The sequence below is a fragment of the Aricia agestis genome, chromosome 14 (genome assembly GCF_905147365.1).
Source record: "Aricia agestis chromosome 14, ilAriAges1.1, whole genome shotgun sequence".
In the NCBI taxonomy this organism is placed as follows: domain Eukaryota; kingdom Metazoa; phylum Arthropoda; class Insecta; order Lepidoptera; family Lycaenidae; genus Aricia; species Aricia agestis.
Genome location: NC_056419.1, coordinates 8,369,271 through 8,395,687, shown reverse-complemented (window position 1 = coordinate 8,395,687; position 26,417 = coordinate 8,369,271). Strand labels below are relative to the sequence as shown.

The 26,417-nt window shown below is 36.7% G+C and overlaps 1 protein-coding gene, 2 non-coding genes and 1 pseudogene across 3 annotated transcripts; 3 read left to right on the top strand and 1 right to left on the bottom strand.

Moving 5' to 3' along the window:
* Positions 1 to 1,027: 1,027 nt before the first annotated feature.
* On the bottom strand, positions 1,028 to 14,560 carry LOC121733667 (glutamate receptor ionotropic, kainate 3-like). The gene is made up of 17 exons (XM_042123991.1): positions 14,363 to 14,560; positions 13,669 to 13,814; positions 12,283 to 12,450; positions 11,598 to 11,755; positions 10,442 to 10,638; positions 9,697 to 9,938; positions 9,346 to 9,450; positions 7,606 to 7,719; positions 7,149 to 7,349; positions 6,076 to 6,237; positions 5,579 to 5,778; positions 3,194 to 3,392; positions 2,725 to 2,813; positions 2,517 to 2,647; positions 2,329 to 2,444; positions 1,861 to 2,007; positions 1,028 to 1,544 (listed from the first exon to the last, which is right to left on the bottom strand). Exons 1-17 carry the CDS (start codon positions 14,439 to 14,441, stop codon positions 1,284 to 1,286), a joined length of 2,715 nt encoding a protein of 904 aa, XP_041979925.1. The 5' UTR covers positions 14,442 to 14,560; the 3' UTR covers positions 1,028 to 1,283.
* A 9,918-nt stretch (positions 14,561 to 24,478) lies between these two features.
* On the top strand, positions 24,479 to 24,597 carry LOC121734019. The gene has a single exon (XR_006036644.1). It is a non-coding gene; the product is annotated as a 5S ribosomal RNA (ribosomal RNA).
* Positions 24,598 to 24,819: 222 nt separating this feature from the next.
* On the top strand, positions 24,820 to 24,938 carry LOC121734023. The gene has a single exon (XR_006036648.1). It is a non-coding gene; the product is annotated as a 5S ribosomal RNA (ribosomal RNA).
* Positions 24,939 to 25,013: 75 nt separating this feature from the next.
* Positions 25,014 to 25,127, top strand: LOC121734025 (annotated as a pseudogene).
* The last annotated feature ends 1,290 nt before the right edge of the window (positions 25,128 to 26,417 follow it).

The following is a 26,417-nucleotide window of genomic DNA, read 5'->3' as shown; positions in this document are numbered from 1 at the left end:
ATTGTATATGCCACTATTTATTCGTTAAGATGTATACTGCAACAAAGGTTCTATATACATTTACTAGCTGTTGCCCGCGACTTCGTCTGCGACTACATAGAAAAAAGTAAAATATAACCTCCTCCTTTTTGGAAGTCGGTTAAAAAGTAGCCTAAGTTACACCTTACTACATCAGCTATCTACCAAAAAAAGTCCCGGCAAAATAGCTCCAGCCGTTTCAGAGATTAGCCGGAACAAACAGACAGACAGACAGACATACAGACAAAAATTGTAAAAAATGTTGTTTTGGTGTATGTATCGTATATAGATTCATATGCATGTAGTAAAAAACGGTTCTTTCAATATTACAAACAGACACTCCAATTTTATTTATATGTATAGATGTATAGATTTAGAACAATTCACACGTCGATTGTACTACAACAAATCGTGTACCAACAAATCCATTACATGCCATTGCCAAACGAATACAAAATACGCTAAGTATGTGATTCTGCAAGTTTTTTTACATAATTATATGTATGAAGCCGTTTTCGAGATTTTAAATATCTACAAAAGTAGCAATTCTTAAACACGAGTACGTTTTAATTATAAAGTAACATGACGTGGTTCAATATCAAAGACTGATCACTCTACGTAAATATAATATTCGCGTTGATGTTATTTCAGGCTTAATTTATGTTGCGGCTGTTGAACCCTAAATAAATCTTGCTTAAATCATCTAAGACACTTTGGCTTCCGCCCAATAGTTTCACCATTTAATATCGTTATCGTCATATTATGAATATGGAACTCTGGAAACCTTTTTGCCCGTTTTAGTAATGGATACAAATTAATAAGTCTTTAGAGGAATAACGTATTTTAGCAAAAACATATTTTATAGCCACTCTCTGAACCTTTTTATTTGCAATATGTTTTTGGTAAGCACATTTTTACCAACGCGCTCTTGAAATTAATGTAAATGTAGTAAGTAATTTTTTTTTACTTTATTGTTAAAAACTACAACATAAGTAAATATGTATAAGTTATAACTAGTAATTGCACGATTTTGTTTTAGTCTCATTTACACTTCTTGCTTTCTTCATTAGCTAATTACCTAAAACATTTGGGTCAGTTTACTTTGAATTACGCGATACTACGATGCATAATAGCGATACAAAACTATATTAACAAGAACTGCCTACGCTATATGATATTTTAACTCATTGTCCTTGTGGTACCGCTACACTTTTATGCATCGTCGAGTACTTCCTCTTTTTGAATAGACCCTATTAATTACCCCTTTATGTATACTCTCTTCTCCTAGCGAAAGCTACACTCAAACCGGAAGAATGTTTCGAACTGTGCGAGTGATGCGTCCTGTGAGTGTCAGTAGAGCGTCCAGAACCAATGGACTTCAAGGACGTAATGTCATCCTTCGCCTCCGATTCCGCCAAAGCCTCGGCGCTGGACGACGTCTTGGACGGCCTCTTCACTGGCTTTATGTCACCACTAAACATCACAGCGAACTTCAGTTCTTCTATCAGCTCGTACTTGAATGTCGTCTGAAAACAGAGTGTAAAATTAGAAAAGTGTGTGGGTAGGAATTAATGTTGGCTTATATTAAGGTAATTAATGTCAATGGTGTATTTTAATGGTAGTTACTAGAATTGACCTTTGACATTTCTATTTTCAGGTATTGAGTGCCTCTGCAAAGTGCGAACTTTTAATAATTTGTGTGAATTTACAAAATGCTTCGACGAAAGAATTCCCACAAACTTTCACATTTATTAAAACACTATAGTCCAAGGACAGTACTGTACGTATTTTTGTGACCAGCTTCGTGATTTGCACCAAAGTTGTAAAGCAGTACAAACTCACATTATACTTGACGGATCGTTTGAAGACGCCCCACAGCATGTCTAGTGTGGAGATGACGAGACCTATCAGCAGCCCAACTCCGAGCACCACAAACGCACCCAGCATATGCTTTAGACCGAGCTGCTTGTTTTCCTCATCGCGTTTTTCCTGTAAAATATAGGTAATTATTTTTCTGAAATTTATAGCACATCATTTTAAGATAAAAGGTTGAAAGTGTTATATAAAACGCATATATACGGCTTTTTTTACGACGGATCATCTCGTCTAGTTAGATGAAGGACAATATTTAGAATTTTTTCCTACCCATTTGGATATAAAACGAAACCATCACAACTAAGTATTATGTACAAGCCACTCTGGTATAACTTTACTGTTGCATAAAAGTTAGATTATAAAAGAGGATAAAAAGTTTCATAATTAAAATTCTCAAAATCTGCAAACAATGTAACGAAACTCCAAGATACTTACGCCGCACTTGCCGCCGCCTCTTTTCTCCTTCCACCAAATGTCCTTTAGTTTTTGTATGTCACCGCTCTCCTTCAGTTTGAGAAGTGCATCGTCTATGTACTTTTTATAAGGCGACCCTTGAACGAATAAATGAATAAATACATGCGAATCGTCGAAACGATTTATTCGCGCTCGAATATTTAAATTACCTTTTATCATACCGATCCCGTAGCTTTTGGAGTCCAGTAAATCACCCACTTGGAGCAAATCACAGTGTCTCTCGGTGGTATATTCAATCGAAGTTGATTCCATGAAAAATGCATACGTCGAATTTTCAGCGCTGAAAATGTTTTTGTAAATAAAGTTGGGTGTGAACTGTGAGGTTACAAATAACCAGACTGCATAATGAGGACTCACATCTCGACGCCATCGTCGTTGTCATCGACTAGCCAGTCTTTTGCTTTCATTTTCTCATACATCTTCTTATATATTGGGTTTGTAGATTCCTGTGATATGAATACTTACATAAACATCTTCTAATATATAAAATTCTTGTGTCACAGTGTTTGTGCGCGAACTCCTCCAAAACGGCTTAACCAATTTTAATGAAATTTTGTATGTACTTTTTTATATTAATACTAGAAATAATTTATATGGCAAAAGTCAAAACAACGTTGCCGGGTCAGTTAGTAATTTATATTATCTTTTTTACATACCGTAATTCATAATTTACTTATACGTCGTTGCGAAAAAATACAAAATCAGTATATTTTTTTTTACGTAAGAGCATACGAATAAACGAATATCACCACCCATGGACATAATATTAGGTAAGTAAGAAATAGGAAATTGAATTATTTTAAAATATTTTCTAAAAATATATTACCTTGAAGAAGTTGATCGTAGTACCTTTCTTCTTTGTTCCAAATGCAATACCCTTATGTTCATACAACTCTTCAACTGTTTGGAAGGGGAGTACATTTTTCTCGACAGTGAGGAAAGCCACTAGAGTACCGACGTATGATGCCACCATCACCATTGTAAAGAACCACCACACACTCGTGATTATACGTGGTGCAAGAGCACTAGAACAAAATAGTACTGTAGCATCACAACAAACATACCTGAGGGCCTTGACAAGTGGTAAGCGATTATCGTAAACGCCAACAAAATGCATGGGATAAGGGATTTGACATTAGTATTCGCTAGCGAAGCGATGACTAATGTCAAATCAGATACATTTTGTTGGCGTTTACGATAATCGCTTGCCACTTGTCTACTAGGGCTGATATTATAAAGGCAAAAGTTTGTAACTTCTTTAAGTAAAAATCACTCAATGAATTTTGAATCAATTCCGCATCCTAGTAGTTTAACCTCTATATATTGTATCTCTATTATAGGTTAACAAAATATAGGCTACTTTATTAAAAAACTCGATTAGATACTAGATACCTTTGCCCGCGGCGGTATCAAAAATATAATTCGGCTACGCACATGAAGCCTTATATTAACTGGCCTATTATTACGAGTCAATTGATACCTCACACAGTCATCGTACCTACGAGCCTCATACAATAGGAATAGTAATTTGGGCGCTATACACATGGACTGAAACTAAAACTAGGTTACAAAATTGGCATAGCCGTAGAGTGGGATTGAAAGAGCCTGTAATGGGATAAAAACCAATCCGTACGGTCTATAAAAGCAGAAAGTATCTGTACGTCTGTAAGTCCGTTTGTCTGTCTAACTAAACGTGACGTAGGAGTGGTAACTAAACAGACGTGGGAGAGCCATGCTTCGGCACGAATGGGCCGGCTCGACCGGAGAAATACCACGTCCTCACAGAAAACCGGCGTGAAACAGCGCTTTTTTTTTATTAAATAAGGGGGCAAACGAGCAAACGGATGACCTGATGGTAAGCAACTACCGTCGCCCATGGACACTCGCAACATCAGAAGAGCTGCAGGTGCGTTGCCGGCCTTTTAAGTGGGAATACGCTCTTTTCTTGAAGGTTTGCAGGTCGTATCGGTCCGGAAATACTGCTGGTGACAGTTCATTCCAGAGTTTTACAGTGCGCGGCAGAAAGTTACGCGAAAAACGCACTGTGGAAGACTGCCACTCATCAAGGTGATGAGGATGGTACGTTTTTCGCATGGGACGATAGCGAAAAGTTGCAGGAATCATACCATGATTCCGAACAATTCCTCAGAGCACTCCCCCTGATACAACCGATAGAGGATGCAGAGTGAAGCTACATCTCGGCGTAATTCCAGGGGGGGTTGACGCCAAGTATCTCAATGCTAGGGGAGATGGTTAAAGATGTGCCCTCGAAACGAGGATAAATGACCATTGGTGACTTTTTAGTGGTGTCGAACGCGCAGACTTGTGTCTTGGCGGGGTTGAATTGGACTAAGTTACGGCTACCCCATTCAGAGACCTTCTCCAATGAATTCTCCACCTTAGGCACAAGTTCGTTTCGACTCTCAGTGACATTTTGCCGAGAAATATTAGGGGAGCCGGTATATACAGCATCACCTGTACTATCATCCGCATAGCAATGAATACCGTTGGTTTGTAACATGTCATTGATATGCTGTATGAATAGAGTAGGTGATAGCACACAGCCCTGAGGGACACCAGCATTAACAGACTGAGTTTCCGAGCATTCGCCGTTAACTACGACCTTTATGCTTCTGTCTGCTAAGAAACTAGTGAGCCACTTACATAATTTCTCGGGCAGCCCGTATGATGGAAGCTTTGATAGCAGCGCTTTATGCCAAACCCGATCAAAGGCCTTTGCAATGTCCAAACTAACAGCCAATGCCTCTGCCTTCGACTCAATTGCCTGAGCCCAACGATGAGTCAGGTATGAGTCAGGCTTGCGCTGTGTTTCGCCGAGTGAGTGAGTTTACCGGAGGCCCAATCCCCTAACCTATTACCTTCCCTACCCTCCCCTATTCCCTTCCCTTCCCATCTCTACCCTCCCCTATTACCCTATTCCCTCTTAAAAGACCGGCAACACACGCAGGTGTGTTGCCGGTCTTTTAAGAGCAGCTCTTTTGATGCTGCGAGTGTCCATCGACGGAAGTTGCCATCAGGTATAATATATCTTTGCGCTTGAACCACAGAAACCAATTTGATGAAATTTGTTACTGCGATACTTGGAGTCCTTTGAACGGACGTAAAAGTTATAATAAAGTCTCGAAAAATATACTGTTCCCGAGCCATCAAAGAAGTTGTAAGAGATAAATAAATAATAGCTATCACTCACATTGGAGCAATCTCCGATCCCTGCTGCATAACAGATCCAATGATCAGCCAGATGGAGTTGGCGAAGCTGAACTGGTTGGTGAGCTCCTCCGGTTGTTCCACACACGGCACCGGGTTCTGCCACTCCTTGTGCGAGATGCGACCCACGAAGATCATCACCACGCCCAGACCAAGCTGCACGAATAGCATGTAGTACCACACCTAAGAAAAAAAATGGTCTGTTTTATTAAGTCCAATAATATCAGTTATACTTTTTTCAGATTGAAAAGTAGCATACTACCAAGCCGATCCAAATCCTTCTAGTAGTTTTCAGAGTGGTATTTCACAAGTAGTATATACTATACACTACACAGTGAACCAAACTTTTTCCGTTAGAATATTAGCACAGCGTAATAAAGATAATAATTAGTGTGACAGTGCAGTGTAATAAGCTTGCCAAATTACATTGCAACTATTTAAATTTGTTATTGCATAATGATATCATTAAAAAGTTTTTACCTCTTGAGAGAAAACTGCCATAAAAGAGAACATTTCAGGTGGTTGTTTACTTGGCTGTTTGTATAATATTCCAATACCGAGCGTCATGAATGGCGTTGAAAAATCTATTCCGCGTTGTCTTTCCGCCGATATAGTGAAATCGCATATCGCAAAATCTGCTTTCTGAAATTGTTTATAAAAGTATAATTTAATAGAATTATAATAGCAACATAATTTCAAGAAAAGTTGTTATTATTTAAAGCTATTTCAGCATCAATATGCATAGACACGACGTTAAGAGGATTCCACACCGCCATTTTTTCCATACAAACGTTGTCCCCTGTTTCCTCCCTGGATAATGCTAGTAGAGTTATAATTTTTTCCCTGAATATCTACGGCCACTAATACAATGTCCCTATGTTTTCTTTTTTTTCATAATTTAATTATTAAATAAGATATGAACGTTCAAAAACCCAAAAAAATGGCCAGATTTTCCACTGTGTTCAAACGTCCAGAAAACAGATTTGGATAGATTATACAAAAAAAGCAAAACATAGGAACACAGCTCAAGCCTTTTTTTAATCTTTAATGAAAAAAGTACTTAAATCGGTTAAGTTTTGGAGAAGGAATCAGGGGACAACGAATCGTTGATTTTCTGGATTTTCTGCAGTTGTCTCTATCGCGTTCTGCGGTATAGGCTTGAGGTAAGGGAGACAGCTATAGATATTACACGTACTTTTTTTTCATTTCTCTAGCCGCTGTGGTATCCTCTTAACGTAGCAACCCTGAGCAAGGCTGCAAAGGACAAGGGTACACGGTTATACTACGTTACGGTGCGTCGCGTTGCATCGTCGGAATGTCTGCGTTGCAGCTATGTTGACACAATACAAGTATATGCAAGCACAAAGCCTTATTCTTCCTTTTACTTCATGTATCATATCCGTCGTTCTGGCATGACACTGCGACGTCCGTCGAGGCAACGCGTTCACATCGAACTTTAGAGCTGTGCCGCTGCGGCAACATAACGTAATGCGACTTCGTTCTAATATAGTCAATTTGCATAATATTATACACTCAACCATATAAAAACGTACCTCTTCTCTCAGTTTTAAAACCATCCCGTTCCATTTCTTTGTTTTAGAGTCCCAGCTTCCATAGTCTTTTTCGGTTTCAAACTCGTAACTGAAGCCCAATATATCGGCTATTTTGTCTATCAAATCGATGGTAAAGCCTTCGTATCTATCATTACCTTCTAATTTTTGAAGTGATTCTTTGACGAATCCGTATGGAGGTGTCTGAAATTATATAATTACGCATAATTATTAAAATGGGTTGCAATTTTAATGTTAAAATAAAATACAGTCCAAGAATTTAAATTTAATGGGGAGACAGATTAAAAAAATATTCGAGGACAATATAATTTAATATTTATAGCGACAGAACAAAGTCATGACAAAATAAATAGTGTAAAATTAAAGTAATACCTCGGTAATTAATAGAATTATTTCGCTTTTTAAGTATTTTGTGTCTATAATATTATAATTGTCTTACCGTTGCAATGAGCACCTTAAAAGTCTTGTTTCTCATTATGGTCTCCTCTGCAATTTCAGCTTGTGGCACCGGTGGTCTTTGTATTACTAGTGTATTTTTCTTCCATTCGCCCATCTAAACAGTGATTATGTGCTAAGGAGGATATTATGAAATATTGTTAGTACCATCAAAGAAATTGATTCATAGACAGTTGACGGACATACGTCATTTGGTCGGCTTATTTCAATTCAATATTAGCTGTGATCGGTCGGATGGGAATTGTGTTTTGACTTAACGCGACCAAATTACTTATGGACGCCATCTGCCTTAGAATCAACTTCTCTGATAGTACAGCTCTAAATAAGTGTTGCACTAAAACACTACTGTATCGAATTACTAATTAATTATACAATTATACTCAAACAATATTGTGATGCATTAGTTATTGCCTAAACATACTTTACAGGATTAATTTGATATTGACGCGGTTCTAGTTTTCTTATTGAGTTTTGAGTCTATAATTGAAGACATGAGTAGATGAAGTCGTAATCCTATCTTACCTACTTTATCATCTGACTAATATAATATCTGGCTATACTTAAATGATATAACCCTCAATTTACCTCCTTGGTCCGTGGGACACACTGGCCACTATTTTGAGCGTGTAACTTTTTTCGGTTTGTTCCGTTGGTGTCGCGCGTCTCAGTACCTTCATTATTTTTCGCGCCAAACGCGGTGGCGAGCAGACGTGTCGGCACGTGGCTTGGATCGGTTTGTACTAGCTCCAAGTGTGTCCATGGGACCACAGCGGGGTAAGTATATGTAACTATTTTTGTTTTTAGCAGTATTTTTTTTTAAATGATTTACTTTTCTTTTTAGTGTACAAAATGGCTTCTAACAATATAATTAATGTCTTGGACGATAATGCAAAGTCAGTTGTTGCTAATTGGCTACGAAATCTCGATAAAAGTGATTCTGACGAAGAATGTAATATTCGCCATCATATCGGAAATAATCCAAGTTCTTTTGCCTTCTGAAGCCACAAAAGATGACCAAAAACGAGAGGAAAGTTTGTTATCTTTGCCCTTGGCGTCTTTGTGGGAGGACTGAATACCCGTGTCACATCTGTTCAAAGCCAGTCTGCCTATAAGCTGCACCAAAAAGATATGTTCGAGCTGCGTCGAAAAGACCAATCATTGACCCCTGCACGTTTTTTTTTTGTTAATATATAAACTTCATTCATATTCTTTTGTGTTTTTTAAAATACATTTTTTTTAAGTTTATATGTTAAATATTTAGTAAAGTTACAAGAAGGTTGTGATTTTCAAGTCAGAAGTTGACACTTGTTAATTTATATCAAAAGTTCTGTGATTTTGATTTATAGTTCCTATAAAAGTGTTTACTTTTAATTATGTGTAATAATTTTATTGTTAAGACTTGTTTTGACGATAAAGCTGACTACAAGACTGTAAAAGCGTTTAATTGTAATTTTAGAGCCATTTCAATATGAGTGTGTCCCTGGGTCCACAGGAGGTAAATTACGTACTATAAATCCACCGGGTAAACTGAGGGATAATCTACATTTTTACTTAAAATCTATTTTCAGTATCCACTTATGCCAAAAAAACGAAGATTTTGAAATTGTTACTTACCCACTTCATTCACTTACGTTATAATACTTTTAATGTTCGATTTTAGTAATAACTTACTTGTTTTTATTGTTCTGTGTTACCGTACGTATAATATAACAATATGCCTTACCGACTGATTGCCAGCTGGAGTCAGTTCTAGGACTTCAAAATTTACGTTTATTCTTTGTCCGAAGCCGTCATAAGTTAGTGGACCGCTCAAGCCTACTATTGAGCTCTGAAATAAATAACGACTATAATTTATTCCCTGGCTAATAGAAAATCCATAATAATTATTAATAAACATACATTATCTATAGTCATACAATGTGCCAACGAATCGGACAAAGATTGGTGTGAGCATGACGTCCGTGTACAAATGAATATTCAATTTGCAGTGGGGTAACATCTTAGAAATTCTTTTGTTTGCTTTTCATTTTCTAATATAAGGTGTTCTTTTCTGACATAATATTATACTACTTACAGTTTTAATAAAATTCATCACCGATGATCCGTACATCCAGGCATCATAGTTCTCGCAGCTCAGCGAGGCGGGCTGCACCTGCAGCTTGGACAGTGCAGAATACAGCGTCTTGACAGCATCATGCACCAGCACCACTTTAGTCTCCAAGGCAGCGCTCTCCAGCATGTCGCCAGTCTCGTTGTTATACAGATCCGTGAACTCCCAGAGTCGCTGGTCACGTTTTAAATCTGTTAGTCGGAAACCTGAAATGAATAAAACATGCGGTGCAGTGGAGTGAATCACATTTTCATACAAATCGACCACGGCCCTCGTGACGTTTCATCAATTTTTCAGCTCTTTGTTTCAGTGGATATCGTGTTAGACAAAGAACTGATTTAGATATTTTTTTTATCGTAAAAGTTGTGCTGCTGGACCAATATATTATAATTTATAATGTAAGCTATAGTATTATGACTTGAAATATTATTAGTGTTCTATAACAGTGTAATAATATTACAAAAATACACTGCCATAGATTGATACCATTTTATTTCTATAGAAAAATAATGATCAAATTGCTTAAGTCCGGTTGCTGGGTAGAAACAAATATGGTCATTGACCTCTCGCTATCTCTCTTTCAATACATCAGATTCTACTTACATATTATATGTAAGTCAGACAACAACGTTTTCGTATAAAAGAGATGAACTGCTATAAGTCATGCCTGCTTTCCTACCGCGATCAGCTCAGCAGTTCTCTTTCATACCTGTCATATTAACACCGCCATATCTATATCTCGTCAGGTCGATGGTGAAGAGATCCGGCGATACAAAGATATACGAGTGCTCATCCGCCATGAGGCCAACTTGCTGGGCGTGGCGCAGTATTTGCTCTAGATGTACCGTCGGACAGTCCACTATGAAGTTTGTAAAACCGCTCAATTTTGCGTTCGTTAGTACGTCCCTGAGGAACAATAATTTACGTTATAGAAACGTAACATAGTCTCTTTAAAAGTGCGTTATGGAAATTTATGTATAACGAATACGATAAGTTATTCTAAAATTCTATTCATTTAAAAAGTAATAATAGTATTTTAAAAAGATAAAAACGACTTCAAAATTGTACGTAATTGAGAATTAAAATTACGTTATTTCAAAAACTATTGGACCTATTTTAATGAAACTTGCAGTATCCGTGGTAAGTAGGCCTTCTGTTACGTCTTTATCTATATATATAAAAATGGATTTTCAATTGTGTTAGTAACGCTAAAACTCGAAAACGGCTGAACGGATTGGGCTAATTTTAGTCTTAAAATATTTTTAGAAGTCCAGGTAAGGTTTTAAAGTGACACAAAGTTCACCGGGACAGCTAGTTAATTAATAAAATAAATAAATTAATAATGAAATGATATAAAATACTGAAATGTTTTCACTGCTGACTGAATGTATAATCTTGCCGACCAAGTAATTATTCTGCCAAGTGACTGTTTATTTTGCAGATACATAATAAAACTAGCTGCCAGTTATGTGTTAAATTGCTGACCATTATCATGATTATTTGTAGAACACGAATTACAGCCTGATTTTAGTTATTGCTAACAAAAATTATGGCCTGTTTCACCACTTTCTGATAAAGTGCCTAATAGGCTATGAATAACTTTTTTGACAGATTCTCCATACTTGATCTGTCAAGTTAATTGGTGGATAGCCTTATCAGGAAGTGGTGAAACAGGCCCTAAATAACCCATAATAGAAAATAACATGAACCCTAACCGAGACCAAGCAAGTCGCAATTAGGCGATACATAAAAGCAATACAAAATAGAAATACATATCAAAAAGATTTTTCATTTTTGCAGCACTACATAATTCACCGCTTCGCACCACTCTCGTGTCTAAAAACTAAAGTTGTATCTGAGTTTACCTGTAATCATCACCGCTCAGTTCTCTCAGGACAACGGTATTTTTCTCCGTCGGTTTTCCCATCTTCATCAGTTCGTGAACTTTAGTTAGAGTGTGTCCCTTCACGTATATTATTGTAAAATTGTTCCAGTCCTTCTGAAGTATTATACTTTGCAAAGCCTGAAAATAGTATAGTGATTAGTGGGTCTGTTTAACCCCCGAGAAAAAAAGAGGGGTACTATAAATTTTAAGGAAGGCATAGATTATCTATATATGCCTTTCTGTCTGTGTGTGTGCATGTCATTAGGGCATGTACCACGAAACGGTTTTGAGACTCAAACAATCGTACGAGAATGCCGCGTCCTGCTCTAACAAACGTGAAATAACGTTGTTAGAGCAGGACGCGGCATTCTCGTCCGATTGTTTGAGTCTCAAAACGGTTTCGTAGTAGGTCTACTGCATCGGAGTATCCAAATGGGTGGACCGATTTAAATTCATTTTTTTATTTAAAAGCTGTCACGATCGAGAGTGTTATTTGCAATAGTTAGTATAATCAACACCAGCCCACTTAATGCTGGAAAAAATGGGTTTATCTATCTCATGAAAGGTTGAAAACAACATAAAAGAGTTTAGTATTTTTATGCCATGCTTTGCCGCGGCGACTTTTCCGATAGTATTGTAGGTGTTTCTAAGTATATTATACTTACCATATTAAAAACATCAGGACTTGGAAACATGTTAATTATAGACCAGTTTTTCGTGTCCAAGTCGCTGTTTTGTATCGATATTAGCGGCATTTCGAGCGTATCGCATACAGCTTGAATATTCTCAGAAGCTCGGCCACCGACTCCATCTATGATTCCTATGACACCTTCCTGCAACAGAAGGCAAATAAATTAATAAAGAGCGCAAAAATTGGTTGGCTCTTAGACCATTCTTGCAACAAAAAAAAAAATAATAAGAAAGCAAAAGAGGTATGACTTCAGACCTCAGTCAAAATCTAGATAAAATTTATTTTTGTAATTCACATAATTTCCAGCTTTTCCTTAGATTAGGTGCATAGGTTGTTGGACTTGTTGGCGCGTGAAAAGCCATGAATTGATATGAGCGTAAAATAAACCAAATTCAAAACGCTAGATGTGAGAATTACATTTCCTTATTATTGTATTTCGATGTATCTAAGCAACATTTTTAGAAAACATAAAATTTTACTGTAGATCTTAGCGAGTAATATGAAGTGTTAGGCTGAACCAGGGATTCCCAAACTTATTTTGTCTTCCCACTTAATTAGCAATTTAGTGAATAAATTATTTCGAGCGCCCCTCTCCCCACGATTACATATTAATTCTAAATGAGACTTACTAAAACCCGCAAGATTTAATATGATATCAGGTTCCCATTTATTCAAAAACAGTCGCTCGCAAGCCGCCACGTTCGATAACTAGCTTTCGGCTTTCTAGCTAAATGAAGTTACAAATCACCCACCAAATCTCTACCCGACGCTCCAATTTTTTTCTAGGTCCCACACCGCCCCCCTGTAGGCCTACAACTCCCACGAGGGGGCGTTATCGCCCACTTTGAGAACGGCTGGGCTAAACTAAGGTCAGCTGTGAGCAAATGACCGCGGAATGTTTTATTAAACATTCCTGTAATCGATTTCACTATTATCGGATTCTCGCCAGTGGTGAACATTCCAGGTTTATTGTTTCAGGGTTTCATACTATGTTTCAATCCGTACAAATATTATTATAAATGTGCAAATAAATATTATGTTCACGCCAAAACCTGATATTAAATCAAATAAATTCCAGAAAGGACGTAGAATACCGTACATAAATTAGTCCGCAAAACTTACAAATAACTTAAAATTATAATACTTAGGTCTAAACTATAAAAGTCTGTCGTTTGACGTATATCATAATATATGAGAATACTATTTTGCTATTTGATAGGAAACTAGGACTGGATCAAAGAAGGAACAAATTTGATTAAAATAGTAGGCACCTATAGTATTCTATTAATCCAACCAACTTCCGATAATAATATTCCATTAATCCATCCGACTTGGTAGGATATCAATGGTTACAACTTACCTCAGCTAATTCACAGATAAGGCTGTTCAGCTCGAGTATATTTCCTCGGCCAGACACCTCCTTTATTGAGGCAGTAAAGTTGTACATCCGGGCACTGACTGTCAACGCTGTTTTCAAACTCTCCGCTTCCTCATAGAATATACCACCTGAAAATATAGAAAATTACGATAAGTAAATATTTTCTGATCTAAGAAAACACATAGAGCGTTCATAATAGCAAAACAGATGCAATAAATTATGCTTTACTTTGTTCAAAACTAAACCAAATACAGCCAAACTTGCTAAAATGAGGAGACAAGCTGTATTCGTAACTATATTAGTGGTCATCATGTTTGGGGACGTATAAATATCTGGAATAACATAGGTCATAAACTGGGTCAAAGAATGGATTCATTTTAACACGTGAATGTTAGCATTTGTGTAACATTAGATCTACATAATATTTTGTTTTACCACATAATTTTTGTAGCAACTTTGGGATAAGAATTAAGAACACATAACATTCCTTTCCCGGGCCTCAGAGTATCTCTAATCTCTATACTTCCACTAAAATCTGTTTCGCGGTTTACGCGTGAGGAGGTAACAGACACAAAGACAGACAAATAAACAAAATGACACAGACTTTTGTAACTTCAGTTACTCCTTAATTATGTGACATGGATTTTAATAACAATTCGATTCAAGATATCCTTACCTATAATACCAGGGGTATACTCTCTCTCCGATACCGCACATCCCAACAGAACCACCATACACAGAACTCTCGCAGACATTGTATAATTTACACCTTACGCCATTACGCCGATTTTAATGATGTTTATACTTCACATGGTGATTAAACCGGGAGAACGTTTAGAGCAGAGGCCGGCGCGCGGTAATGTGTTTAGTTTTGAATTAGGATGGTCGCGACATGAGGCAGAAATAATCCGGCTAAATATAGGATTCTGAACGACATACTTCGCTCCGTCTGCGTTTGAAGGATGAATTTAACTGTCTGGTTACGTTTTAACTGGATTGATTCGAATCGAGCCTATGATAATATTTACTTTTACTATATTGGTGTTATTGAATTGTATAGATTTTGCAAATATTTTGGGACATTCGTTTTGGATATCGGTGTAAACAGCAGCAGCGGCAGCAACAGCAGCGTATTATAATTATTATTGGGTTGTTTCGTTTTTTCAAAAGCAATCGTGGCCTAGTGATCAGAGCATTATAAGCACTTATGACAATTTTAGATTTTAAGTGCATTCAGTAGCAAAAATGCGAGAGAAAACACGATCGTTGTTGGTCCCTGTAGCTCTACCATGAGTTTAAAGCTATAGTTTTTATCAATACTCGATACCGACTACGTAAATTTTTAGTATGGAAAATTTTACAGCACCTCTAGCGGTCACTTGCGGAAATAAAATCACCATACTAAAAATTTACGTAGTCGGTATCGAGTATCGATAAATACTATAGCTTTAACTCATGGTAGAGCTACAGAACTCCCAGACGTTTTGACCAGCTCATTCCTCTGGACTACGCTGACTTTGTTGTGAAAATGCGAATGGCAATGAGCGTTGCCAGACGTCCCGATTTTGGTGGGACGTTCCGATTTTTTTATCGAAATTAAATGTCCCGCGCGGGACAGGCTTAGTCCCGCTTTTCGGGGAAAGCCGGGCGTAATGAAGATAAGAGTGTGGGAGGTAGAGGATGGATTTTCTTTGGCTACTTTAGCTACCTATTGTCAAATAAAAAGATAAAAATAAAACTTTAGATTTTATACCTTTTTTACTTTGTTCCGCTTTTGACTGAAGAATCGCACTTTTTCACTCAAATGTTCCAAAGTCCCGATTTGGCACAAAAAAATCTGGCAACGCTGATGGCAACACAGATACGTATAACGATCTTCCAATCCCCAAAGTATTTGAATCCTAGGAGAATATTATTCAAAATAGGTACTGGATAAATCAACGGATTCATAGCTATATTAATTATATGTTTTGTTTTAAGCCGAAAATTAGGACTAGGAAATTAGGAATATAAAATTGTGAAAAAGTATTGTTAAACTCATTATAAGCAATGTTTTGAATCACAAATCGTAAACGGAAGGCAATTATATCTGTCGATGTTATTGGATTAAGTTATTTGTGTACTTGGCCTAATTATTTGAATAAAATGCATCAAAGTTGTAAATTATTAACTCGTTTTATCATAAATCTCGGTACTTAAATAAGCAAAGGAACTTTTATTGCCCGTTCACCGGGTCACCTATATCGAATAACACAACAACGAAACGAGAGTAAAAATCGAATCGAATTTAACGATGAATTTGTATGCAATGGTCGTTGACTCCAGGCGTTTTTAACCGACTTGCAAAAAACGAAAGAGGTTCTACGCTGTGGATTTTTTAGCTATTGCATAGCTTATATCGCCAGACGCGAGCTTTGAGCGCATCAACCGAATCAAGAAATTCAGTAACGAAAAAAAACTAACACACCCCACTCCGACTGGCACAGCGGTGCGGCGTTTGCAAACATCTGCACGGTGTTTGTGTGCGTGCGACTAGACGTATGCCAATTATAATTGCATAAGTTGATAAAAAATCCTATGCTATTAGCTTTACTTTATAATGTTCAACTGTCTGAGGACAAAAGATTATTGATTAGTAATGACTAATGTTAGATAATATTATTAATTTTGAAATAGTATAACGTATAATTTCTGATCATATCATCATAATTCATACATTCTCTTAAATCACAAATTCCAATAACAGGATAGCTAACATTTAAGATTTAATTCAATGATGCATTGTGATTTGTGATTATCAATATTTAAAATACATAATATATTTTAAAAACATGGGTCTGGCCTGATGGTGTTTGATATTCTATTTGCCACAAGGTGCCGCTATGTAAGTATGCAGCCTTAGGGACTATCTTGACAAACTGCTGTCATATTCATATTACGAGTATGTCACGTTATAGCTGTCATCTGTCACGATATTATCATTTATATAATAATATTGGGAACAGTCACTCCAACACAACGGGCGGGAATTCGGTCGCCTCATCAGGTTGCAATGTACACTAACCCTTAGGAGTCAAATTAAAATTTAAAATGCATGGGACGATGAAAACCAATAAAATGTTTACGATCGGATTTCGCAAGCATTTGTATGTCAAGTAAGTCTAACGACAACTAAACTTTCAACGGGCACTTACTTTTGTTTGTTTTTGTTCATTTGTTTTTTCGTTTTATGTGCATCGGGGATTGCATTTGTACATATTATTTTTATTGACTAAGGGCCTGTATTCACTTCGATTAGTGCAAGTGCAGGTGATTAGTGCAGGTGATAAGTAATCAGGAGAAAGCAAGTGTGGACAGCGACTGGTTAGTGCAAGTTCTTAATTTTCTCCTAATCACTAATTACCTGCACTAATCACCTGCACTCTTACTAATCAAAGTGAATACAGATCTTACTTGTATTTGGTGCAGCAGGCAGAAGAATTTTTACCTCAATTAACAACAATGATTGTTGTAGAACGTAGGTATGGATTGGTTGAAGAATAAATCCAACATCGGATGTCTTAAAATGAATAATTATGATTTTGAAAAGTTGTTCGAACTTTAAGGAAAATAAATAAAAGTTGAAGTCTAATATGTATAATAAAATAAGTTGTGTAACGTAAATTAAACAAAATATATAAAATTAGCTGTCCCGGTGAACTTCGTGTCACTTTAGAACCTTCCCTGGACTTCTACGACTATTTTAAGACTAAAATTAGCCCAATCCGTTGAGCCGTTTTCGAGTTTTAGCGTTACTAACACAATTGGAAATCCATTTGTAGGGTTCCGTAGCCAAATGGCAAAAAACGGAACCCTTATAGACTCGTCATGTCTGTCTGTCTGTCTATCTGTCTGTCTGTCTGTCTGTCCGTCCGTATGTGACAGCCACTTTTCTCCGAAACTATAAGAGCTATACTATTGATACTTGGTAAGTAGATGTAGTCTGTGAACCGCTTTAAGGTTTTGATACAAAAATTGAAAAAATATTAAAAATTTTAGGGGTCCCCATAGATTTAACTGGAACAAAAAACAATTTTATCATCTATAGCTATGCGTGTGGGGTGTCTATGGATAGGTCTTCAAAAATCATACTGAGGTTTCTAACATCATTTTTTTCTAACCTCAATAGTTTGCGCGAGAGACTCTTCCAAAGTGGCAAAATGTGCCCCCCCCCCCCCCCTCTAACTTCTAAAGTAGGGGCATGATAAGTCTAAAAAAAATATATGATGTACATTATCATAAAAACTATCAACGAAAATTGGTTTGAACGAGATCTAACACGTAGATTTTTTTATACGTCATAAATGGTAAACCTTAATTTAACTTTCATTAAAAAATCCTTTTATTTCAACAATAAACCTTATTGCTGCTGCGGAACCCTTCATGGGCGAGTCCAACTTGCACATGGCCGGTTTTTATTTATATAGATGAAAATGTGCACGCCAAATATGGAGAATGTATGTAACCGTTACCTGTACCTTCAGCTCAATAATGATTACAATTTCTATCTTAGTGCCTAGCTGAAGTGTATTTACAGACATAAAGCGGTCTATTAAGCTAACTGGACAACTAACCTGAGCGTTGTATTAAGGCCAAGGTAATTAAGACGCCATTTCCCTGGACATGCTCGGTCTACGTGATAGGACTGAACGAGTGGCGAGAGCTCAAATTATTGTAAGGTAATAGTGTCCTGTTTTTTACCCCTTTGAGTGCAAAGCTGTATCTAGCTATTCATTTATCCTAATCCTTTGATAATAATAATCCTGTATACTTTAAGACTTGATGTTTTTAACGGAACCCTTATAGATTCGTCATGTCTGTCTGTCTGTCTGTCCATCCGTAAGTCACAGCCACTTTTTTGAAAAACTATCAGAGCTATACTATTGAAACTTGGTAAGAAGATGTAGTCTGTGAACCGCATTAAAATTTTGATACGAAAATTGAAAAATTATTAAAAATTTTAGGGGTCCCCATTGGTACAACTGGAACAATTTTTTTTCATCTAACCTATGCGTGTAGGGTATCTATGGATAGGTCTTCAAAAATCATATTGAGGTTCCTAATATCATTTTTTTCTAACCTGAATAGTATGCGAGAGAGACTCTTCCAAAGTGGTAAAATGTGTGCCCCCCCCCCCCCCCCTCGTAAAGTAGGGGCATGATAATTTTAAAAAAAATCTATGATGTACATTACTATGAAAAATACCAACGAAAATTGGTTTGAACGAGATCTAGCAAGTAGTTTTTTTAGGCATGTTTTTAAATCCATATCTGTATATTCCCTTTTCTCGATCAAAATATTTGAAAGTTTCACCAAAAATACTGACTTGTGCACACTAATTATGCACCCTAAATAATTTAAAGTGATTTGCAAAACTGTTTTACTGAACGAATAACTATTATTAAAATAGTATATCTAACAATACCTTAGTTCAACAAACATACTACAATTTTTTAAAGGAAAACCATCACCTAAATTACTTTTAGGAACATCATTTATTCTAAATAAAACCCAATTTAATCTGTTATATTCATATAATTAAGAACACATAAAAATCATCAAGTGCTAACTTAACATGGACTAAACTTTGGCACAGTGAATGGTAACTCAGTTTATAAACAATAATAATAAACAATCGGCAAAGAGCGAGTCGGATTCGCGCACAAAGGGTTCTTTACCGATATATTGCAAAATAATTAAGCCCTAGGAATTGCACTCTAGGGGTTGACAAGCTACTAAAGAAAAGAAAAGAAAAAAAACAACTGGCTTAAATTATGAGTCGACGGAGCCCCGCGTATCTGGGTGGTTCACAAAAAATAACCACGATGGCTAAGGCGGGAGCTACGCTGCGCTACGCTCCCGCCTTAGCCATCTAACCTAACCCAATCAAGTCGTATTGGGCCAACATTGCTATTAATTATTTAAGAATCATTAGTAAATTTATTAGCCCATACAATTACAATACAGTAGTAAATTTTGATAATTTTTCTTAATTTTTATCAAGAAACCTTGAATTATATAGTTTTGAAATGATAAAATCTTTTACCATATCTCATCATAATTACCAAAAATCTTTGTCGCTAACACAGAAATAGATCAAGATATATCTGTGGTCGCCAAAGAGTAAAGAGCGAGCGCAAAAGAGTGAGTGCGGCGTTATATGAGGAGGCCCCAACATGTTTTTTAGTAAAACAGAGAAACAAAAAGAAAATAAAGTTAGGCTAAAAATATTTTAGTTGCACGATTTGTCAATTTGTAGACTTGTTTTGATAATAGAATTTGATTTTATTGTGGTGCACCTTTCGATATCGTTTTTAGAAATTCCGTTGTAAGATTGTCCAATTTAGAGTGCAAGTTAGTATTTTTGATAAACAATTTAAATTTTAGTTTTACAAATAATATATCCGATGTATGAACCATATTTTTGGTGTGAACTCGGTTATAAAGGTCGTCTCGTTTTGTATGATGTTTAAGTTTTTATTGAAGGACATGTTCAGTTAATCAATTGTTTTTTTGAACCGCATTAGTTTTTCTGGTATGCATTCAGTTAATTAGCGGAGTTAAGGTAGTGTGCTGAAAAATTATTCTGATGTTTTTTATACGTCATAAATGGTAAACCTTAATTTAACTTTCATTAAATCAACTGAAATATATAAATAAATCAAAAACCTTTTAATTTCATAGAAGTAAACTTTATTGCTGCTGCGGAACCCTTCATGGGCGAGTCCAACTCGCACTTGGCCGGTTTTTTTAAAATGTGAAATTGGGTTACGACTTACGCCGTTTATTATTTTAATTTTGTGACTATCGCACCGTCGCGTCGCAATTGTTTCGAACGTTTTTTTAACCCATGCTGAAATCATTTATCATACTGTGTAATAATTATTGGGAACAAAATATATAATGACCACCAAAAAATGCACTCATACCCTAAACTTGTTTACCAAAAAAAGATAATTAACACCAAAAAAATAAAGTCTAAAATTGCAATACTACCAGCTATTTTAGTCATAACAACCCTTCAAATTATAATCGAACACCAAATATAGTAAATGATCACCAAATAAAGTAAATGATCACCAAATATAGTAAATGACCACCAAATATAGTAAATGATCACCAAATATAGTAAATGATCACCAAATCCTTGTGAGCAAATCAATGCGATATTTCTGTCCAAATAAATCACTACGATTGACAAAACATGTAAGCATATTATTAACAAAATAGTCGGCCAAGTGTGAGTCGGACATGGAGGGTTCCGTACCGTTATAGAACAAAATTAGACCTAAAATTGTGTGTGAAATTTTTAGAAATCTAGCTGGAGCGGTTCATGAGATACAGCTTAGACCCTAGAGAAAGACAGACGGACGGACAGACGGACATACATCGAAGTCTCAGTAATAGAGTCCCGTTTTTAGGGTTCCGTACCCAAAGGGTACAAACGGGACTCTTTTACTAAGACTTCTATGTCTGTCTGTCCGTCTATCTGTCTTCTTTTTTTTTTTTTATAAAATAAGGGGGCAAACGAGCTAACGGGTCACCTGATGGAAAGCAACTTCCGTCGCCCATGGACACTCGCAGCATCAGAAGAGCTGCAGGTGCGTTGCCGGCCTTTGAAGGGGTAATAGGGGAGGGTAGGGAAGGTAATAGGGGAGGGTACGGAAGGGAATAGGGGAGGGTAAGGAAGGTAATAGGGGAGGGTACGGAAGGAAATAGGGGAGGGTACTGAAGGAAATAGGGGAGGGTAGGGAAGGGAAAGGGGTAGGAGATTGGGCCACCGGTAAACTCACTCACTCGGCGAAACACAGCGGAAGCGCTGTTTCACGCCGGTTTTCTGTGAGGACGTGGTATTTCTCCGGTCGAGCCGGCCCATTCGTGCCGAAGCATGGCTCCCCCACGTCTTCTTCTCTTTAATAGGATATTTGCTGAATAAAAATATATTTGGTTGAAATTTTACATTAAAATGCTAACGTATAATGTTGGTGATCGTTTAGTACTTTTGGTTTAAGTAACAATGATTTATTTATTTTATTTAGTCATTTTGCATAAATAGGATAGCGAGATAATAAATCTTTGGTGATCATTTTACATTTAAATGCTAGTATAATGTTGGTGATCATTTACTAATTTTGGTGATCATTTTACTTTAAAATGCTAGTATAATGTTGGTGGTCATTTACTTATTTTGGTGATCATTTACTATTTTTGGCTTTAAGAGGATTCCACACCGCCATTTTTCCCATACAAACGCTGTCCCCTGTTTCCTCCCTGGATAATGCTAGTAGAGTTATAATTTTTTTCCTGAATATCTACGGCCACTAATACAATGTCTCTATGTTTTCCTTTTTTTCATAATTTAATTATTAAATAAGATATGAACGTTCAAAAACCCAAAAAAATGGCCAGATTTTCCACTGTGTTCAAACGTCTAGAAAACAGATTTGGATAGATTATACAAAAAAAGCAAAACATAGGAACACAGCTCAAGCCTTTTTTTAATCTTTAATGAAAAAAGTACTTAAATCGGTTAAGTTTTGGAGAAGGAATCAGGGGACAACGAATCGTTGATTTTCTGGATTTTCTGCAGTTGTCTCTATCGCGTTCTGCGGTAAAGGCTTGAGGTAAGGGAGACAGCTATAGATATTACACGTACTTTTTTTTCATTTCTCTAGCTGCTGTGGTATCCTCTTAAGATGTTGAATCTTTGGTTATCATTTTACATTAAAATGGTGGTCTGTATTTTTTTTTTTTTTTTTAAATATATACGTATATAATATAATAATATAATATCTATGGACGCTTCACACCACGTCAGTCTGGCCCCGTGCTAAGTACCTAAAGGACTTGTGTTACAGGTACCAGACAACGGAAATATATTTAATACTTTTATACTATACATATATTTAAGATTTTTATTATATCATACACATATTTAACACACATCCAGACCCGGGAACATTGAAAACTTTTTGTTCCGTCGGCGGGATTCGAACCCGCGACCCCCGGCTTGAGCTACCAACGCGCTCACCACTGAGCCACAGAGGTCGTCAATTTTGGTGATCGTTTACTATTTTTGTCTGTGAAATGTTACTATTTCTGGTGGTGGTGTTGATCAGTTAATTATAAGCCATACTTATTTAGCAATTACTTTCTTGAGTCAAAACTGATACTGCTCGTTTCATTAGAATGTTGTTGTTTGTTCCAAATAGTACAAGTCGATAACCTTGCATTTGAAACTGAATACTCTATTCGATTCTTTTCAACTTTTAAATGAAGTCATGAAATGTCGAACTTCGCCGCTTAAATAAAAATATGTGAATGCTAATGACTGGAAAATCGTACGAGCTGGCGTTGAAATAATTTCTTTGTAGCTCACAAACACTTAGGATTTATTATGAAAACCTTTTAAACAGTTTGTCGATTCAACATGAGTAGACTAGAGAATTAAAATTAAACCCATTTTAAAACTTTTACAGGCAAAACCAATACCTACATCTCACAAGTATTTCGTTTAAAAGCTTTTAAAACTTTATTTTTTTAGGCGCCTAGTATGTAGATTTTTTTTTAATGTAATAAGGGGGCAAACGAGATAACGGGTCACCTGATGGAAAGCAACTTCCGTCGCCCACGGACACTCTCAGCATCAGAAGATCTGCAGGTGCGTTGCCGGCCTTTTAGAGGGAATAGGGTAATAGTGGAGGGTAAGGATGGGAAGGGAAGGGAATAGGGGAGGGTAGGAAAGGCAATAGGGTAGGGGATTGGGCCTCCGGTAAACTCACTCACTCGGCGAAACACAGCGCAAGCGCTGTTTCACGCCGGTTTTCTGTGAGAACGTGGTATTTCTCCGGTCGAGCCGGCTCTCCCACGTATAAAAATCTCTACAAGATTTATAAAAAGAAAACTTCAAACGATTTTGATACTTTTCACAGTTTTCTTTTTTCATCCTTCTAAACTCGCTTTTATGTTGCAGTCTTTACCGACGAGGGATTCCAAAATTATTATTTTTAACAAAAAATTAAAACCGACTTCCAAGGTAAAAACAATAATAACATCCTTATAATATGAACTAAAAAATATTAAATATTTTTTTGTATCTAATAGTGCCTTTTTCCGAATTCGGCTAAACCTCAACTATTTCTGTACTCAATCTTCATCATTTTGAAGTCGGTACCAGATAGCTGAATCTTTAGTTCTCTGACAGAATATTTGAATCTTCTGGAGCTGGCACCACATAATTAATAACGTGTATAACGAAAGAATCGAAATCCAAGTCAACTGGATACCACCTCTTATAGAAATACATATGAGCAAGCGATAGCGCAATCTAGGCGACTCTTGGCGCCATCTGTTATGAGTTTTTGGAATTAACTTAATTTGAACAAATTTACGCATTTTCATCCCCTTACAGCCCCTTTTTCCAGTTAAAAAGTAACCAATGTCCTTTCTCAGGCTTTAGACTATCTGTGTACAAAATTTCATAACAATCGGTTCAGTAGTTTTGGCGTGAAAGCGAGACAGACAGAGATACTTTCGCATTTATAATATTAGTATAGATAATAGACCAAAAGCTCTGATAAAATACACCGGTTCTCGTCCTATCACCGAAGTTAAGCAACGTCGGGCGCGGTTAGTACTTGGATGGGTGACCGCCTGGGAATACCGCGTGATGTTGGCTTTTTGTTGTTATATTTTATGTTGCTCTATGTATAACATCGACATCAGCTGTAGAGTCGTTTGCGCTCAGTTAATCGCCAACGTCCATACCACGTTGAATACACCGGTTCTCGTCCGATCACCGAAGTTAAGCAACGTCGGGCGCGGTTAGTACTTGGATGGGTGACCGCCTGGGAATACCGCGTGATGTTGGCTTTTTGTTTTTAGGGGAGGGGGCCAGGCCCCCCTCATTGTTTATTTCCAAACCAACTAGCAACAGACTAGTTATAGCCACGATTAAACTACCATGGTCTTAACCAGACCAGTAGCTTAGACCCTTTCGAATAAAAAAAAAAAAAAAAGGCTTTTTGTTATATTTTATGTTGCTCTATGTATAACATCGACATCAGCTGTAGAGTCGTTTGCGCTCAGTAAATCGCCAACGTCCATACCACGTTGAATACACCGGTTCTCGTCCGATCACCGAAGTTAAGCCACGTCGGGCGCGGTTAGTACTTGGTTGGGTGACCGCCTGGGAATACCGCGTGATGTTGGCTTTTTGTTGTTATATTTTATGTTGCTCTATGTATAACATCGACATCAGCTGTAGAGTCGTTTGCGCTCAGTAAATCGCCAACGTCCATACCACGTTGAACGGTTCTCGTCCGATCACTGAAGTTAAGCAACGTCGGGCGCGGTTAGTACTTGGATGGGTGACCGCCTGGGAAAACCGCGTGATGTTGGCTTTTTTGCTGCTACAACTTTTTTGTAGAATCAGTACCATCTACTAATAATATTTTATAGGATTTGTTGAAGAAAATACTGATAAAATTCTTTACTTTCAACAATTCATAATACTTGGGTAATTTTGGGCTTGATTAAAATGAAGGTAGGTACATTAGATTCGCCATCAAAACTAAGTAAGTACGGTATTGACACGGTTATTACAATTTAGCGAATTGCTTTTATGTGGAGATATGAGCTAGGGGTGGTTATTAACTTGTTACATAGCCGGGCTGTCACGATGCAATTACGAGCTAATAGTTAAAAAATATCATAATTATTAACTAAAATAAGAGCGTAAGGCACACATTTGACATTACTTCTGAGAAGTAAGCTGCTTCGATAATACAAGTAACATTAATTAAATAATTAATGTTACTTGTATCTCTCAATTAAATAATTATACACTTTCCTTGCACTTATTCCACTTTATTTTAAGATATATATTACAAAATTGTTAAATACACGACCGGTTTTGAAAAAATACACACCTGATGATGAAATACACACCAAATGTGTGCCTTATGCTCTAGAGTTAAGGCTGAATTTGGTATGTTCAATTTTGGTGACATTGGTGACCCTGACGTGGTAATGATGATGATGATGATGATGATGAATGTAATGTGCATAGTAGCATATGCTTTCAGTTCTTAAAACAGCGCCGAAACCCCCAAACTTGTATCTATAAGGAATCCGGAGTTCTCTTAGTATCTTCGGAACCATAGTATACCTCGTTGCGAAATTTTGAGTTTTGGTAGCATATGCTTAGGATGCTTCTCATAAAACCAAAATCACCATATGTTTCCATATAAATTTCGAGGAGTTACCTCGATTACTCATGGATCCCATCATCAGGTCACCACTTTTGTGAACATGGTATCAAATTGGAGTAAAACCTAATACAACAAAACAAAAATTTTGAAAATCGGTTCACAAACGGCGGAGTAATCGTTGAACATACAAAAAAAAAAAACTCCACAGCCGAACATATAACCTCCTCCTTTTTGGAAGTCGGTTAAAAATTGGATTCCGCATAACGGTAGGGTTCTACCAAACTTATTGGGACTGGAGTTCCATGAAACAAAAGATATTAATTTTAATATTTGCGTTTCCATTGTGAAGTTATTTTCTTACACTTGCTTTATTTTCATAATTATTTAATTTATGAAATTCAGGTTCACTCAAGTACATGTTTGGCACAACACAATGCATCATGTTGATTGAATCAGAGTCTGGCCTAATGAGTGACAGGC